At 38.3% G+C, this 18,522-nt stretch overlaps 1 protein-coding gene across 2 annotated transcripts in view; it reads left to right on the top strand.

Moving 5' to 3' along the window:
* UHRF1BP1L (UHRF1 binding protein 1 like) overlaps window positions 1–18,522 on the top strand; it is a 111,330-nt gene that overhangs the window by 52,108 nt on the left and 40,700 nt on the right. For both annotated transcript variants that reach the window (XM_025403257.1, XM_025403258.1), the window contains exons 8-11: window positions 6,499–6,679; window positions 9,249–9,332; window positions 10,929–11,111; window positions 12,447–12,565. In XM_025403257.1, coding sequence (XP_025259042.1) covers window positions 6,499–6,679; window positions 9,249–9,332; window positions 10,929–11,111; window positions 12,447–12,565 — 567 coding nt within the window. The remainder of the gene's footprint in view (window positions 1–6,498; window positions 6,680–9,248; window positions 9,333–10,928; window positions 11,112–12,446; window positions 12,566–18,522) is intronic.

Raw genomic sequence — 18,522 nt, 5'->3', positions numbered from 1 at the left:
AAAGTAGTTTAAAAATTAGAAGGATTTGTTGGTATTTTCTTTAAGAAACAGATTGTGAGGCTTTGAGTACAAGAATCTTCTTTATCTAGATATCTTCTATGTAATTTTATATAAGTAGTAGCTATATGAAAACATATTAAATGTATTCGTATCTGTTAGTGATTATTTTGTTTAGAGCTCTGTATTAGGCACTAAAGTTAATGATGACATAAAAGTATTTGATGTTTTAATACCTCTGTTTAGGAAGTTAAAAGAATACAGTTTTAGAACTACTAACGTAAAAGCAAATGAGGAAAATCCTGGGTAATTATAGGCAAGAGAGGACATGTGAGAGTTAATTGTGCAGAGAATCAAAGCTGTAAGGAATTGCTGAAATTGAACACAAAACTTCTGTTGGAGTTGTCTGATGGCTGGGGCAAGAACAGGGACAAGCATAATGAGCTATTTATCACCTTCTTAAAAGTGATTATTAGTTTGTATGGAGCATTATTAGTTGGTATGGAGAGGAAAAGTTTTTCTAGTCTTTCCCAGTAGTTAAGTTCTGAGTACCAGTACATCAAGGTCTTTATAGAAGAGACAATGATGATTATAATGGATAATATTTTTAATAATTTTAGGCAAAGTATAAATGAATTTTTATATCTACCTCTAGTAAAAACTTAACTAGATATTATAAGAGTATACACCTATGAAGCTATTTCCTTGGAAACAGTATTATATATCTCAGATATATAGCTTGTTGGTGATCCAGCTTTGTACATGGGAATGGCATACATTTAGGCTTTCTTTGTTTTTTGAGACAGAGTCTCTCTTTAGTTCAGCCTGGAGTTCAGTGGCACAATCTCAGCTCACTGCAACCTCCACCTCTCAGGTTCAAGTGATTTTTGTGCCTCAGCCCCCCACATAGCTGGGACTACGGGTCAAGTGCCACCTCTCCCAGCTAATTTGTTCTGTAATTTTGTTAGAGACGGGCTTTCATTGTGTTGACTATGCTGGTCCCGAACTCCTGGTCTCAAGTGATCTGCCCATCTCGACCTCCCAAAGTGCTGGGATTACAGGTGTGAGCCACCACACCCGGCCTAGGCTTTCAATGAATATCACATTGGCATTATCTATTACCTGCCTACTATGTCCTGAGGTGCAGGGGTAGACACTATGATGTAAAAATGAATATCATCTGACCCTGGCCTGAAGGACCTAGAGTATAAGGGTGAGTTAAATATGAAACAGATCTTTGTAGGTGGGAGACAGGGGCTCATGTCTGTAATCCCAGCACTTTGGGAGGCTGAGGTAGGAGGTTTACTTGAGACCAGTAATTCAAGACCAGCCTGGGCAATATATTGAGTCCCATCTCTACAAAAAATTTAAAAATCACCCAAGTGTGGTGGTGATGGCATATACCTGCAGTCCTTAGCTACTTGGGAGACTGAGGCAGGAGGATTATTTGAACCCAAGAGGTCAAGCCATTGCAACACTGCACTTCAGCCTGCGTAACAGAGTGAGATCTGTTTCCAAAAAAACAAAACAAAACAAAAAAAAAACCAAACAAATCCCCAAATCATTGTAGTTCAACATAAATGTTAGCATGAAGAAGTAAGGGAAAGGGTTCTGTGTAGGGACTACAGAAACACAGAGAGGTTTTAATTAATTGCTTGCAGGGTGTGGAAAGGTTTCACAAAGAGGTTAATGAAATTATGTCTTAGAAATGAGTAGCAGTTCACAGGCCGACATGGGGAAAAGGTATTTCAGAAGACACAATAGAATCTGCAGAAATATCGTACTTTTAAAGAACATGATATTTTCTGATAAAGATAAGAAATCTGGTGTTACTAGAGTAGTGTTTTTAGGAGTGAGGTTCAAATGCCTCAGGATATATTACAGTTTTCCAAGTTTTATATTTTAAAGAAATTGAGTTCCACGCATTCCACCTTGATGTGTATTCTTTCTTAAACTTGATCTGCCGGAGAATATGGTTGCATTAAGATGTCAGACTGGTTTTCCCTTTCCATAATGACTCTAATCCTACTTTATAAATGAAAGACATTATTATTCATCCTCAGTCTTACTAGGATTTGAACAGAAAGGGTTTGTAAAAACCCCTCTGGGAAACAAGATAGAGTGGCAATTTGAAATATTGCTATTCATGTTGGAAATTAATGGCTGTAATGACAAAGGAACAAACCAGGTGATTTTTAGTTGTTTTCAACACATGTGTAGGAAGATCAAATAATTGTCAGCCATTAGAGATTATTAAAATAATTTTTTATAGATCACTTTGTGAATCCTGGCAGGTAACTCAAAGGCATTGAAAGAATCAAGTCACATGGCTAAAACAAAACTGCTTTCCTTCCAATCTATCTATGTGAACGAGGTTTTCTAGAGCCTGTAGTCATAAAAACAAATAAACAGATATAGAAGTGAAGGTGAACTCTGTATTATTCTACCAATAAATTATCCATGAGGCATCTGCAGAATTCTCTGGGGGACCTGATTTTAAACATTTGGCAAACCACTGGGCTCTAACATAGAATAGTTTTCTTGGACTGGTAGCCTGAGTTGAAACAAAAGTTTGCAGTGAATGAAACATGTTGTATAATGTATTGAAGAATTTGGACATTTTCCTGTGGGCATTTGGGAGCCAGTGGAAGTTTTTATTTAAGTTGAGGATAAGGAAGAGAGAAAAGTTGAGAACTTTAGAATGATAGTTGGTAGTACCATTAGCCAATAAGGAAAGGCAGAAGAAGGAAGTAGGTTTGATTAAGGGAGGTGAGGGTAAGAAAAGTCATTTTGAAGCTGAAAAAGTATAAGGAAAGAAGTATAGGAGAGTACTTTACAATATTACCATCATAGACATAAATATTATTCTGTTAAGGCTTGCAATGAAGATTTTGGTAGCTTAGGTTGTGATTAATAGAGATGGTGGTCGTAGTTAAAGACTGATAGATTGAATGTTGATATTACTATCTAGCTCTTATATGTGGATATGTTTATATAAAATGGAATATGGATTGGAAAACTAGATACATGGACAAAATTCTATAATCTCACTATGCTAATAAAACCTGTGCTACCATTTTGAGGTATTTTCGTAACAGCTTTTTGCCCCAGCATATGTACTTTTTCCTAGTTGTAGTTAGTGGGCATATGCGAGTTTCTTCCATGTCTTTAGTCTTTGAAGCTATTATGTTTTGTTGCTCCATAGTATTTTATAGTGGATATACTTAACCGTTACCATAGAATTGCTTTCTTGGGTAGTAGTTATCATGTCACTACTTCAGATATCACACAGAATGTCCTAATCTGATTATTTCAGGTCCCAAGACAGCGTGTCAGAAAGTGAGTTAGTTAAACAGTGTTTCTTTGCTCATCTTTACAACTAGGCAGTTGTTTTCTATTATAAGTATTTGCTTAGCTTCATTTTATTCTTCTCTAAAAGAGAAAGAAGACTATTTTGAAAATTAAGAGTTGTTAACATTATTCATAGGGGCTAGGTGCAGTGTAATCCCAGCCCTATGGGAGACTGAGGCGGGCGGATCTTTTGAGGTCAGAAATTCAGGACCAGCCTGGCCAACATGGTAAAACCCCGCCTGTACTAAAAATACAAAAATTAGCCAGGCATGTTGGTGGGATCCCAGCTACTCAGGAGGCTGAGGCAGGATAATCGCTTGAACCTGGGAGGCGGAGGTTGTTGCAGTGAGCTGAGATTGCGCGACTGCACTCTGTCCTGGGGAGTCTTGACTCCATCTGAAAAAAAAAAAAAAAAAAAAACAAGATTTGGCCGGGCGCTGTGGCTCACGCCTGTAATCCCTGCACTTTGGGAGGCCGAGGCGGGTGGATCACCTGAGGTCAGATCAAGACCATCCTGGCTATCCCGGTGAAACCCTGTCTCTAACTAAAAACACAAAAAAATTAGCTGGGCGTGGTGATGGGTGCCTATACTCCCAGCTACTTGGCAGGCTGAGGCAGGAGAAAGGCGTGAACGCGGGAGGCGGAGCTTGCAGCGAGCCCAGATTGCACCAGTGCACTCCAGTCTGGGTGACAGAGCGAGACTCCATCTCAAAAAAAAAAAAAAAAAAACAACAAAAAACGAAATACAAAATTAGGGGCCAGGAACTGTGGCTCACGCCTGTAATCCCAGCACTTTGGGAAGCCAAGGTGGGCGGATCCAAAGGTCAGGAGTTCGAGACCAGCCTGGCCAACGTGGTGAAACCCCATCTCTACTAAAAAAATACAAAAATTAGCCAGGCGTGGTAGCAGGCGTCTGTAGTCCCAGCTACTTGAGAGGCCGAGGCAGGAGAATCTCTTGAACTGGGACGCAGAGGTTGCAGTGAGCCACGATCGTGCCACTACACTCCAGCCTGGGCGACAGAGTAAGATTCTGTCTCAAAAAAAAAAAAAAAAAAAAAAAAGCCAGGCGTGATGGTGCACGCTTGTAATCCCAGCTACTTGGGAGGCTGAGACAGGAGAATCGCTTGAACCTGGCAGGCAGACGTTGCATTGAGCCGAGATCATGCCATTATACTCCAGCCTGGGTAATAGAGCGAGACTTTGCCTCAAAAAAAAAAAAAGGATTATTCATGAGGCAGAGAGCTTATAGTGGCTATTTTTTTTTCTTCCAGAAATAACACCCGAAAACCTGACTTTACCATAGTATTAAGAAAAAGGTTTGTAGGGAGATTAATGTTTATATTTTTATTTTTGTCAGTATTTATCTTGATGAAGAGAGAAAACATAATGAAAGAAGTACTAGAGAGTATTTTAAGTAGCACCATCATAGACATAAATACAGTCTTGTTATAGCTTTGAAAATGGGAATAGCAGGAGAAAAATTGTTTGACATCAGTTTAACAATTAATTCATAAAAAGTTTTCTGGAGTCTATATAACGTTTTACAGCTATATTTCACCTTTCTGTTTACTTACTGTGGGCTGCAATCATTTGCATGAAGAGATTCTCATTTACTAAGTATACTTTGCAGTTCTTTTACAGTATGATCATAGTTCTTCATAGATGTAATATATGTAAATATATATACATACAAAATACATATACTTTGATTTTCTTTAACTATCTTTCATTAATAACTTGTTCTAAATTTGAACATTGTTAATTTTTAAAGTGGACAATTTGGTCTCCTTTATCATAATTATAAAAATTCATGTACAGTTTTGTGGCTCATATGTCAGATAATCTTACATTATAGTTATGTATACAAAATCATTTTAGGCTATTAGAGGTTCATATATATTTTTATATGTCAACAGTGTTCTATAGTATTTTTCTTTAGGGAGAAAAGTATTTGAACTCACAGCCTATTTATAAATCCTGTCTCCTTTCTGGCTTCTTTAGTTATTCAAGTTGAAAGAACACACCACATATTTTAGGAGAGGCACCAGAGCACTTAGAGTACTAAATAATATCACATGGGCTTCTACAAAGATGTGCTACGGGCTATCCAATTAGTCTCTTTTCAGACTGCTGATAAAGACATACCCGAGACAGGGCAATTTACAAAAGAAAGAGGTTTAATTGGACTTGCAGTTCCATGTGGCTAGGGCAGCCTCATAATCATGGTGAAAGACAAGGAGGATCAAGTCCCATTTTACAGGGATGGCAGCAATCAAGGAAAGAATGAGGAAGCTGCAAAAGCGGAAACTCCTGATAAACCTTCAGATCTCGTGAGACTTACTACTACGAGAACAGTATGGGAGAAACTGCCCCCGTGATTGAATTATCTCCCACCAGGTCTCTCCCACAACATGTGGGAATTGTGGGACTACCATTCAAGATGAGATTTGGGTGGGACACAGAACCAAACCGTATCAGATATATAACAGTGTATACAGGGCCCACATTTGTTTTCTTTTTAATATATATAACTAGTAATACTCAAACTGCCTTTAAGAGTTAACTACATTTTCTAAACGGCTATAAATATGTTAAATATAACTTCAGATATTTACTGAGACATATTGGATTCATATTTGATTTGTGTATAGTTTTACAGTTTTTTTTTTTTTTTTTTTTTTGAGATGGAGTCTCGCCCTGTTGCCCAGGCTGGAGTGCAGTGGCGCAATCTCGGCTCACTGCAACCACCGCCTCCTGGGTTCAAGCGATTATCCTGCCTCAGCCTCCGAAGTAGGTGGGATTACAGGCATGTGGCACCACGCCCGGCTAATTTTTTGTATTTTTAGTAGAAATAGGGTTTCAGCATGTTAGCGAGGCTGGTCTCGAATTCCTGACCTCAGATGATTTGCCCGCCTCGGCCTCGCAAAGTGTTGTGATTACGGGCGTGAGCCTAGTTTTACAGTTTTTAAATTTTAGTTTTATTTTTAGGTTATTCAGAAAATATTTTAGGGAAAATATATTATTGATGAAAAATAAAATGTATTATGGTTATTTTTCATGACTTTTCAGCTGAAAATATTTAGATTTTTTTGTGTGTGAAATTTATAGTATTTAAATTGGCAGTGATAAGGCAGTTTCGAATCTTTTTAGAGCTCTACAGTAGTCGCATCTGCCCAGCAAGTGAAGACAACACAAACTTCAAATGCTCCTGATGTAAATGATGCAATTGTAAAACTATTCAATGACTTTGATGTTAAAGAAACCTCCCATCATTTAGTGATTTCTCATCTAGATCTACACATATGTGATGACATTCATGCTAAAGAAAAAGGTAAAATAATTTGCTTATTCCAAACTATTTTGGTTTTTCTAGAATTGACTACAAAACTGAATTGTTTATTAAATCTCTTGTGTAGGATGTCCTGTAAGATAATTTGTCATAATTGTGTTCATATGAATATATAGATGAAAGGCACAATTAGAAGCATATATTGGTATGAAATTTTATTTTACTTAGTACTTAAGCTTAATTATTTGTTAGCTATCAATGCTAACAATAAAATTAGCTTTAAAAAAATCAAAGACTGAATAGATGATGCTCTAGGAGGATAATGAAATATTAGACTTGCCTTTGAATTAACTTTTTCATAATGTTGATATTGTCTCCAAATTAAATTTTAGTCCATACTTAATTCATAATTATTTTTAGATGTGTTTCAGCATTGTAGTTTTTCTGCCTATTTTGAATAGAAGCACAACTGTGCGGCTGTTTGACATATTTTATGACCACCTCTCCTCCCATCCTTCCAAAATGTGATTAGGAAGCAAAATTCCAGTTAGGAATTTTCTTTTAGTTTTTGTCCCTGTTATTTTTCCTTATTTAGTAGACATAACAGGGTAATCAGGAAGCTGCCCGTTGCCACTCTGAAAATACGTAGTTTTGTAATCTAGGTGCTGGGCATTTTTGTTTCTCTGCTGGAGAGTATCCCTAGCCCAGAAGCATGGGGGTGGGTTCAGCAGACCTACCTTATAGGCCTACCTAAGGACTATAATTCTCAAACTTTCGTGAGCATTACAATCAAGCTGAAGACCTTTAAACAATAGAGTTACCTGATCTCTGCGCCTCAGATCTGAATCAGGATCTATATCTATGAAAACTTTTGCCATGTGTTTTTAAGCTGAGAAAGTGAATATTGAGACCCTGGATACTTAGCAGTAGAAGTTACCCTACCTTCATTAGACAAGGTAGCCTAAAAGGTTCCAACCTAAAAGGTTGGAGGGGCAAAGGTGAGGAAGATTTGGGGTTTGTGGAGGGATTTGTTATCTTTTCTTCTGACCACCATTGTGTCATTTGACTTGTAGTTGGCATCTTTTACTTTAGAGATTTGAAAGGAAAATCCAGAAAAGTTAGAACAAACCAAACTAAGAAAATGAGGTAGTCTAGATTAAGTAATAATAATGAGAATGGAGAAAGTGTTTTCTAAGGCCTTATATTCCTCACTATTCCCTCATAGAATAAATTGAATGATTTTATTTAGGAGGAAAACCTTTCCACCAAAATATCTCCTTAATAGTACAGGTCTGTAATCACTACTATTCTGAAATCCAAAAGGCTCTGAAATGTTATGTTTGTGAAAAACTCACTTGGTGGCAAAACCTGACTTACAGCAATATATTGTTTTTTTATTCTTTGCCTACTTCTTATAAATATTTATGTTTTGCTGTTTTTATTAGTGCTGCCTCAGAACCTGCTGCGGGTGTTGCATGGTATATCCTGTATATACCATATCATATTAGTGTCGTGAAATTTGAATTATGAAACATTTGGCTTTCCAAAGGTTTTACATAAGGGATTGTAGACCTGTGCTGGAAATTCTACTAGTTGAGATAAAATGGATTTTATAAATTAATATAGGGAGTGTATACATAGCTATGTTTCAGTTTGTATTTTTCTTTCTTCTGATTGATTTGCCCATTTTGTTTTAAAATTTGATATTTATGTTCACGTTACACCGATTTGTGATCTACTTCTGATCTGACTGTAGCTGCTGACTTTGGACAACTTACCTAACCTAACAGACTTTTTAATTTCCTTTTCTTTCTCTTTTTTTTTGAGATGGGGTCTCACTCTGTTGCCCAGGCTGGAGTGCAGTGGCTTGATCTCAACTCACTGCAACCTCTGCCTCCCGGGTTCAAGCGATTCTCCTGCCTCAGTCTCCCAAGTAGCTGGGACTACAGGGGCGTGCCACCATGCCCGGCTAATTTTTGTATTTTTAGTAGAGATGGGGGTTTCACTATGTTGGCCAGGCTGGTCTCGAACCTGTGATTCACCCGCCTTGGCCTCCCAAAATGCTGGGATTACAGGCGTGAGCCACCACGCCCGGCCTTAATTTCCTTTTCAATAAGAGATAGGATGATATGGTATAGTGTTTAACATTTCCTGGGTTCAATTCCAAGCTTTGCACTTAACTAGCTGTATGTCCTTGGCCTCTTTGTGCCTCAGTTTCCTTATCTGGAAGATGGGGATAATAATGATTGTACCTATCAAATGGGGTTGTTATGAAAACCAAATGAGTAAGTATACCTAAAGTATTTAAAACAATGTCTGACATAAGGGGAGGCCTTGTCAATACAAAAGTTCTGCTAGTATCATCTCTGAACTCTACCAGGGCAGGGATTTTGCTATTATATTCTTACCTTTTATCCTAGTGCCTTATGAATGAGGGGGATTCAGTAAATACTCATCGGATTGAATTATATTTCCTAAAATCCTTAATGTGCTGTCATAAAAGAGAGATAGTTATTACTACTTGGACTCCAAGTACTCTAAAATTTTTTTGTGGTAAATTAAATCTTTCTGATAATTTACTTAATATTTTTTTTCCTCTTTTTTATCCCAGAGTCAAACAGACGTATTACTGGAGGGGCAATGCAACTCTCTTTTACACAGCTAACTATAGATTATTATCCTTATCATAAAGCAGGTGTGTATAATAGCTTCTTTAAAAGATATGTGTTGTTTTCAAATTATATAGGTCATTTATTTAGTTTAGTTTTGTTTTTATTTGTTAACAAGAAATGAGATGAAGAGATTGGTATTTTTCTCCTGGCAGTATTTTACTAAGAAAGTAGAATTGCCAGAGAATATAGTCATACAGTGTATATTGAGATTTATGTAGATTTTTAGAAATCATAATTTTTAGAAATTGACAGTTTTCCAAATAACCAATTTAAAACTTAAAAAATCGGAGTACAGAGGACATGTGTTTGTGCTATTTTGTTAGTTGTGACAAAAACAAGTTATTAATGTTTTAAATTTTTAAATGATTTATATATTTAAAAATTAGAAAAGAGTATGACGCTAAGAATGAAAAGAGTATGAAGCTAAGAATAAGAGTACGTTTAGCTAAATTATAAGATTCCAGATTTCATAGGCTCTTAACGGTCTAGTATTGGTAGATTCTGTCTCCCAAATAATGAAAAGAAAAAAAATATGATTATTGTGACCAAATTAATTTGACCTTATACCCATTTTTGCCTTTTGTTAGTATTTAGCATTCACACAAGTGAGAAAAACCAAACTAGAGATCATAGTTTTCTAGGACATTTAAAAAATGGTTAAGTTTTTCTGTTCACACATTTCTGTTTACACATTTTTTACCAATGTTTGTCATTTCTATGTTGGTACCTGATTAAATTTAAAGGTTTATGATTTTTTTTTTCATTTTAAGTTTTCATTGCCAACATTCAATATAATAATTATCTTTTGAAGGATTTTTGTCTTATATACTATCCTCTTGACTCATAAATTAACTTACAAATGCATAAAATTTTTAACTAGATATTTATTTTGAAGAGATGTAAAACATTCATAGAGTAGATTTTCTTGTTTTTTTTGATCCAAGGCCTCACGAGTGCAGTGGTGTGATCACTGCTCACTACAGCCTCCACCTCCTACCTCGGCCTCGCAAAGTGCTGGGATTACAGGTGTGAACCACTGCACCTGGCCTGATTTTATTGTCTTAATCCTTTGATGTGCATTTTTCTTAATTGCTACAGAGAAACCTGATAATTCTGATTTTATATTTTTCTTCCAAAAACTAACTATGGCTGAGTACATCTTGAGAAGTTTTATTGGTTTCTTAAATGTTTTAATCATTATCATCCTATTATTTTTGTGGTTTAGGTTTTTGTTAGTTAACTTTATAACAAATCTTTGATGAAAGGATTTTATTTCTTTGATAATACTTTCTGGGATTAGTTTAATGGAGGTTTACCAGGTAATTGAGCATCCAGTGAAGGGTGATGAGTCCTATGGCTTTAAATTGAATCTTAGTGATTTTCTACTAGGAATGGGTACTAGATAGAGACTCCTCCAGATGATTTGCTTTTGATATTCTTTCCCTCTGTTTCAAATGTTTTACTCATATTTCAGAATAACATGTAGGTGAAGGCTGTACATTTTTCAGATATCAAAGTCTTTCTTGAATAAATGACTATATCTCATTGGAAGCATTACTATAGTGTAATAGATGAAAATTGTACATTTTTCAATGAAATACCTGTTATTCATTTTACAGGAGATAGCTGTAATCATTGGATGTATTTTAGTGATGCAACCAAAACAAAAAATGGATGGGCCAATGAGTTATTGCATGAATTTGAGTGCAACGTTGAAATGCTTAAACAGGCTGTGAAGGATCATAATGTAGGTTCACCTCCTAAATCCCCAACACATGCCTCTCCCCAGCACACACAAACAGGTATTTTACCTATAATAACATATGGCATTCCCCTAATATTAAGGGTGTTTGTGCTCGTGTGTGTGTGTGTGAGAGAGAGATCATAATATTTTCCTGTAAACAAGTTTTATTTTTTTTGTTTTTCTTTTTAATGTAGAGATGGGGTCTTGCTATGTTGCCTAGGGTAGTCTCAAACTCCTGGCCTCAAGCGATCCTCCCACCTTGGCCCTCCCCAAAGTGCTGGGATTACAAGTGTCAGCCACCATGGCCAGCCAAGTATTTTTTTTTTTTTTCTTTGAGACAGGGTTTCACTTTGTCTCCCAGGCTGAAGTGCAGTGGTGCGATCTCGGCTCACTGCAACCTCCGCCTCCTGGGTTCAAGCGATTGTCCTGCCTCAGCCTCCCAAGTATCTGGGATTACAGGCACATGCCACCATACCCAGCTAATTTTTGGATTTTTAGTAGAGCCAGGGTTTCACTGTGTTAGCTAGAGTGGTCTCAAACTCCTGACCTCAAGTAATCCACCTGCCTCAGCCTCCCAAAGTGCTGGGATTACAGGCATGAGCCACTGTACCTGTCCTAAGCCAAGTATTTTTAATTAATTCTAAACCCCTGCATCTTTCGCTCAGACCAACATAGGCTTGTGGACCAAAGCACTTTTAAAATTAATACAGCCAATAATAGTCACACCCAGGTAGAATTTTTCTAGAAGATTTCTCTCTTTTTTTTTTTAGTCAACACATAATTGTACGTATTTATGAGGTACAGTGTGATACTACTACTTTTTTTTTTTTTTTTCCTGGCCCAGTAAGGATTGAAGTGTGATATTTTGATACATGTATACAAATGTGTAACACTAAAAGCAGAGTAATTAGCATATTCATCACGTCAGACATTATTTCTTTATGTTGGGAACATTCGAAATCTGCTCTTACTAGCTATTTGAAAAAATAAATTATTATTAATTATAGTCACCCTATAAATGCTAGAATTTACTTCTCCTATCTAGGTGTACCTTTGTATTCACTAATTACCCGTTGTCTGTCCCTGCCCTCCCCTCCCCCATCCCCTCCCCTTTCTCCTTCTATATAAATGTCTCATTTTTAACAAGAATCCCATTCCAAAGTTTCTGTAGAAGAGTAACTTAAATGTGACATGTGTGATTCTTCTTAAAAGAATAATAATCACAATAACTTATATCTTGTATTACTTTGTAATTTATAAAGTATGTCCACAAATATTATCTTGTTTGAGAAGTTAGTATTCACATGAATTTCTAGTACCTGCCTTAATAATAAAAGAGTGACTTTTAAAAATAATTTTGCAACAAATTGAATGGTGTTTTTGTTTCCAACAGAGAAGGACTACCCTCTGAAAGGGACATGCAGAACACCTTCAGTATTATCTCAACAATCAAAAGCTAAGCTAATGTCTAGTTCTGTTGTGGTTAGACTTGCAGATTTCAATATATACCAGGTATGTTTTCTTTTACAGTTAAATCTTCTCATAAACACTTTAGTATCTCAGCAACTCAAATAAATGCTATCATTTTATTTAAAGCATCTTTATAAGGTTTATGAAATGGCCACATTAGATGGCATAGAAAATATCAGTTTATTAATTTTTGATCATATGGTTACTCAGAGTTAGCTAAACTAACTTTATAGGCACAGCCCTTAAGTTTGCCTAAATGCTTCCAACACAAAACAGCATGTTCTCATACAAAAACACATGGATGCATAGACCAATGGAACAGATTAGAGAACCTAGAAATAAAGCTGCACACCTACAAGCATCTGGTCTTCGACAAAGTCGACAATAGCAAGCAGTGGGGAAATGATTTCCTATTTAATAATGTTGCTGGGATAACTGGCTGGCCATATGCAGAAGACTGAAATTAGACCCTGTCCTTTCACCACGCACAAAAATTAACTCAAGATGAAATGAAAGACTTAAATGTAAAGCCCAGCACTACAGAAACCCTAGAAGACAACTGAGGAAATAGAATTCTAGACATTGGCCTTGGCCAAGATCTCATGAGGAAGACTTCAAAAGTAATTGCAACAAAAACAAAAACAAAAACAGACAAGTGAGACCTCATTAAAGAGTTTCTATACAGCAAAATAAACTATCAACAGAGTCAACAGACATCCTACAGAATGGGAGAAAATATTCACAAATTTTTCATCTGACAAAAGTCTAATATCCAGAACCTATGAGGAAATTGAATCGACAAGCAAAAACCAAACATCATTAAAAAGTGGGCAAAGGATGTGAACACACACTTCTGAAAAGAAGACATATGTGCAGCCAACAAGCATATGAAACAATGCTCAACATCACTAATCAGCTGAGAAATGCAAATCAAAACCACAGTGAGATACCATCTCACACCACTCAGAATGACTTTTTAATAACTTAAAAAGTCACAAAAAAATAGATGTTGGTGAGGTTGTGGAGAAAAGGGAATGCTTATTCACTATTGGTGGGAAGGTAAAATAGTTCAGCTATTGTGGAAAGCAGTTTGGAGTTTTCTCAAAGAATTTAAAAAATAACTACCAATTGACCCGCAATCACATTACTGGGTATATACCCAGAGGAATATAAATTTTTCTACCAAAGATACGTGCAGTTATATGTTCATGGCAGCACTATTCACAATAGCAAAGACATAGAATCAACCTAGATGCCCATCCTCAGTGCAGTGGATAAAGAAACTGTGGTACATATACACTGCAGAATACTATGCAGCCATGAAAAGAATGCAGTCACGTTCTTTGTAGCAACATGGATGCAGCTGGAGGCCATTATCCCAAGTGGATTAATGCAGGAAAAGAAAACCAAATATTGCATATCCTCACTTTTAAGTGGGAGCTACACATTGAGTGTACATGCACACAAAGAGGGAAACAGTAGACATGGGGTCTTGAGGGTGGAGGGTCGGGGGAGGGTGAGGATTGAAAAACTACTTAACGGGTACTATGCTGACTACTTGGGTTGTGAAATTATGTATACACCAAACCCCAATGACACACAGTTTATCCGTATAACAAATCTGCACATGTACCCCAAGAACCTAAAGCAAAAATTGGAAGAACAAAAACAAAGGCTGCAGACACCAACTACAACTTTGGGAGTTTCCAAAAACTACCCTCTGGTTCAATAATTCACTAGAAAGACTCACAGAACCACTGAAATATATTAAAGTCATATCCATTGTAGTCACATTTTACAAATTAGAACTAGCCATAGGAAGAGAAGCGTAAGGCAGAGTCTTTTTTTCTCCTCTGTATTAGTCCGTTTTCATGCTTCTGATAAAGACATACCCAAGACTGGGCAATTTACAAAAGAAAGAGGTTTACTGGACATACAGTTCCACATGGCTGGGGAAGCCTCACAATCATGGCAGAAGACAAGGAGGAGCAAATCACATCTTACATGGATGGCAGCAGGCAAAGAGAGAGCTTGTGCAGGGAAACTCCCATTTTTAAAACCATCAGATCTTGTGAGACTCATTCACTACCACAAGAACAGCGCAGGAAAGACCTACCCCCATAATTCAATCGCCTCCCACCTGCTTCGTCTTACAACATGTTGGAATAGTGGGAGTTACAATTCAAGGTGAAATTTGAGTGGGGACACAGCCAAACCATATCATTCTGCCCTGGCCCTTTCCAAATCTTATGTCCTCACATTTCCAAACCAATCATGCATTCTTAACTGTCCCCCAGAGTTTTAACTCATTTCACCATTAACTCAGAAGTCCACAGTCCAGTGTCCCATCTGAGACAAGACAAGTCCCTTCTGCCTATGAGCCTATACAATCAAAGCAATTTAGTTACTTCCTAGATACGATAGGGGTACAAGGCATTGGGTAAATACAACCATTCCAAATGAGAGAAGTTGGCCAAGCAGAGGGGCTGCAGGATCCATGCAAGTCCAAAATCCAGCAGGACAGTCAAATCTGAAAGCTCCAAAATGATTTCCTTTGACTCCATGTCTCACATGCATGTCATGCTGATTTTAAGAGGTGGGTTCCATGGTCTTGGGCAGTTCTGCCCCTGTGACTTTGCAGGGTACAGCCTTCCTCTTGGCTGCTTTCACGGGCTGGTATTGAGTGTCTGTTGGCACCTTTTCCAGGCACACGGTGCAGGCTGTCAGTGGATCTACCCTTCTGGGGTCAGGAGGATGATGGCCCTCTTCTCACAGCTCCACTAGGTGGTAGGTACCCCAGTGGGGACTTGGGCTTTGACCGCACATTTCCCTTCCACACTGCCCTAGCAGAGGTTCTCCATGAGGGCCCTACCCTTGCAGCACACTTCTGCCTGGGCATCCAGGCATTTCCATACATCCACTGAAATCTAGGTGGAGGTTCCCAAACCCCAATTCTTGACTTCTGTGCACCAGCAGGCTCAGCACCATGTGGAAGCTGCCAATGCTTGGGACTTGTAACCTCTGAAGCTACGGCCCAAGCTTTGTTTTGGCCCCTTTCAGCCATGGCTGGAGCAGCTGGGATGCAGGGCACCAAATCCCTAGGCTGCACACAGCACAGGGAGCCTGGGCCTGGCCCACAAAACCACTTTCTCCTTCTAGGTCTCTGGGTCTGTAATGGAAGGGGCTGCCATGAAGACCTCTGACATGCCCTGGAGACATTTTCCCCATTGTCTTGGGGTTGACATTAGGCTCTTATGCAAATTTCTATAGCTGGCTTGAATTCTTCCTCAGAAAATGGGGTTTTCTATACCATTGTCAGGCTGCAAATTTTTTGAACTTTTATACTCTCCTTCCCTTATAAAACTAAATGCCTTTAAGAGCACCCAAGTCACCCTAGAATGCGTTGCTGCTTAGAAATTTCTTCCACCAGATATCCTAAATCATCTCTCTCAAGTTCAGAGTTCCACAAATCTCTAGGGCAGGGGCAAAATGCTGCCAGTCTCTTTGCTAAAACATAACAAGAGTCACCTTTCTTCCAGTTCCGAACAAGTTCCTCATCTCCATCTGAGACCACCTCAGCCTGGACCTTACTGTTCATATCACTTTCAGCATTTTTGTCAAAGCCATTCAACAAGTCTCTAGGAAGTTCCAAACTTTCCCATATTGTCTTGTCATCTGACCCCTCCAAACTGTTCCACCCTCTGCCTGTTATCCAGTTCCAAAGTCACGTCCACATTCAGGTATCTTTTCAGCAGTGCCTCACTCTACTAGTACCAATTTGCTGTATTAGTCTGTTTTCACACTGCTGATAAAGACATACCCAAGACTGGGCAATTTATACAGGAAAAAAGTTTAATAGACTTACAGTTCCACATGGCTGGGGAAGTCTCACAACCATGGTGACAGAAAGCAAGGAGGAGCAAGTCATGTCTTATGTGGATGGCAGCAGGCAAAGAGAGAGCTTGTGCAGGGAAACTCCCATTTTTAAAACCATCAGATCTTGTGAGACTCATTCACTACCACAAGAACAGTGCAGGAAAGACTCGCCCCCATAATTGAGTCACCTCCCACCAGGTTCCTCACACAACATGTGGGAACTGTGGGAGTTACAATCATGAGATTTGGGTGGGGACACAGCCAAACCGTATCACCTCCACAGTACACTGATGTAATAATAATAAGACAGAGTCTTGGAGCACTTGAAATGTGAAACTTTTCCTCAGGACTTGTTAGCTTTCTAAGAATGTGGAACCCTATGCATAGATGTGTAAATATGTGGATGGATGGATATTTAACAATATGCATGAAGTATTGCTCATGAGGTTTTACTCAATCTCTAGGTGAATTAGTAATCAGATTACCCAAAGCTCCCACCCTGTAAATGCAACTAGGCTATCAAGTATGGCCAGCTCCACCCTGCATCGTTTTATTATAAACTATCAGCTGTGGTGTCAGGGGCTGTGTTAGGCTGTTCTTGTGTTGTTATAAAGAAGTACCTGATACTGGATAATTTATAAAGAAAAGAAGCTTAATTGACTTATGGTTCTGCAGGCTGTATTGGAAGCATGATGTGGGCATCTGCTCAGCTTCTGGGGAGGAGGCCTCAGGGAACTTTTACACCTGGTGGAAGGTAAAGCAGGAGCAGGCACGTCATATGTCAAGAGCAGGAGCAAGACAGAGAGAGAGTGGCACTGGGAGGTGCCACATATTTTTAATCAACTAGACTTCATGCTAACTCACTATTGTGAGCACATCACCACGCCATGAGGTATCTGCCCCCATGACTCAAACACCTCCCACCAGGCTCTACCTCTAGTACTGGGGATTACAATTGAACATGAGATTTAGAGGGGACAGTATCCAAACTATCAGGGGCCCGCCATAGGTAGGAAATTCCAGTTCCTAGTTGCTTCCCAGGAGCAGGATCAGAGGGATACCAATTTCGTTATTATACAATAGTCTCTGCGGAAGGATCTAAAATGCCTTTTTTGCTTTACAGAACTACAGTGTACTGTATATACTGTGTTGGCTATACTGTGAATATAATTCTATAGCTAAGAACTCTGTCCTATTTATACTAACAATCTTACTCAGCTTATAATCACCTAACATGGTCTAATTGAGATGTTTGAGACCAACACGATAAGAATATATGACCTATTCTTAAAAAATAAAAGATTTCTAGATTTGTTTTATCATTTATAAATTGTTCTGGTTAATTTTGATAAGTCTATGGCTTTGAGACTTAGTTTTATGTGAAAAGATTTTATTTAACTCAATGATTCCCCTCTGGGATTTGGCAATATCTGAAGATAGTTTTGTTTGTCACAACTGGACATGCTGCTGACCTCTAGTGAATAAAGACCAGTGATGCTGCCAAATATCCTACAATGTGCTGATCAGTTCCCCACAATGAAGAATTATCTAACTTAAAATGTCAGAAGTGCCAATGTTTAGAAACTCTGATTTAACAGTTATTTTCTCATTGTGCAGTTACTATTTTCTTTACATTTGATATACAGTCATGTGTTGCTTAACATCATAAACTGTGCTTAGATGGTATGTAGCCTACTTACACTCCTAGGCTATATAGTATATCCTATTCCTCCTAGGCTGTATATCATGTTACTGTATTGAATACTGTAGCAGTTATAACACAATGGTATTTGTATATTTAAGCCTTACCAAACATAGAAAATATACAGTAAAGGCCAGGTGCGGTGGCTCACGCCTGTAATCCGAACACTTTGGGAGGCCTAGGCGGGCGGATCATGAGGTCAGGAGATCGAGACCATCCTGGCTAATACGGTGGTGAAACCCCATCTCTACTAAAAATACAAAAAATTAGCTGGGCGTGGTGGTGGCCACCTGTAGTCCCAGCTACTCGGGAGGCTGAGGCAAGAGAATGGCGTGAACCCGGGAGGTGGAGCTTGCAGTGAGCCTAGACCGCACCACTGCACTCCAGCCTGGGTGACAGTGGGAGACTCCATCTCAAAAAA

The sequence above is a fragment of the Theropithecus gelada genome, chromosome 11 (genome assembly GCF_003255815.1).
Source record: "Theropithecus gelada isolate Dixy chromosome 11, Tgel_1.0, whole genome shotgun sequence".
Taxonomy (NCBI): Eukaryota; Metazoa; Chordata; class Mammalia; order Primates; family Cercopithecidae; genus Theropithecus; species Theropithecus gelada.
This window is presented reverse-complemented; position numbering and strand designations above follow the sequence as displayed.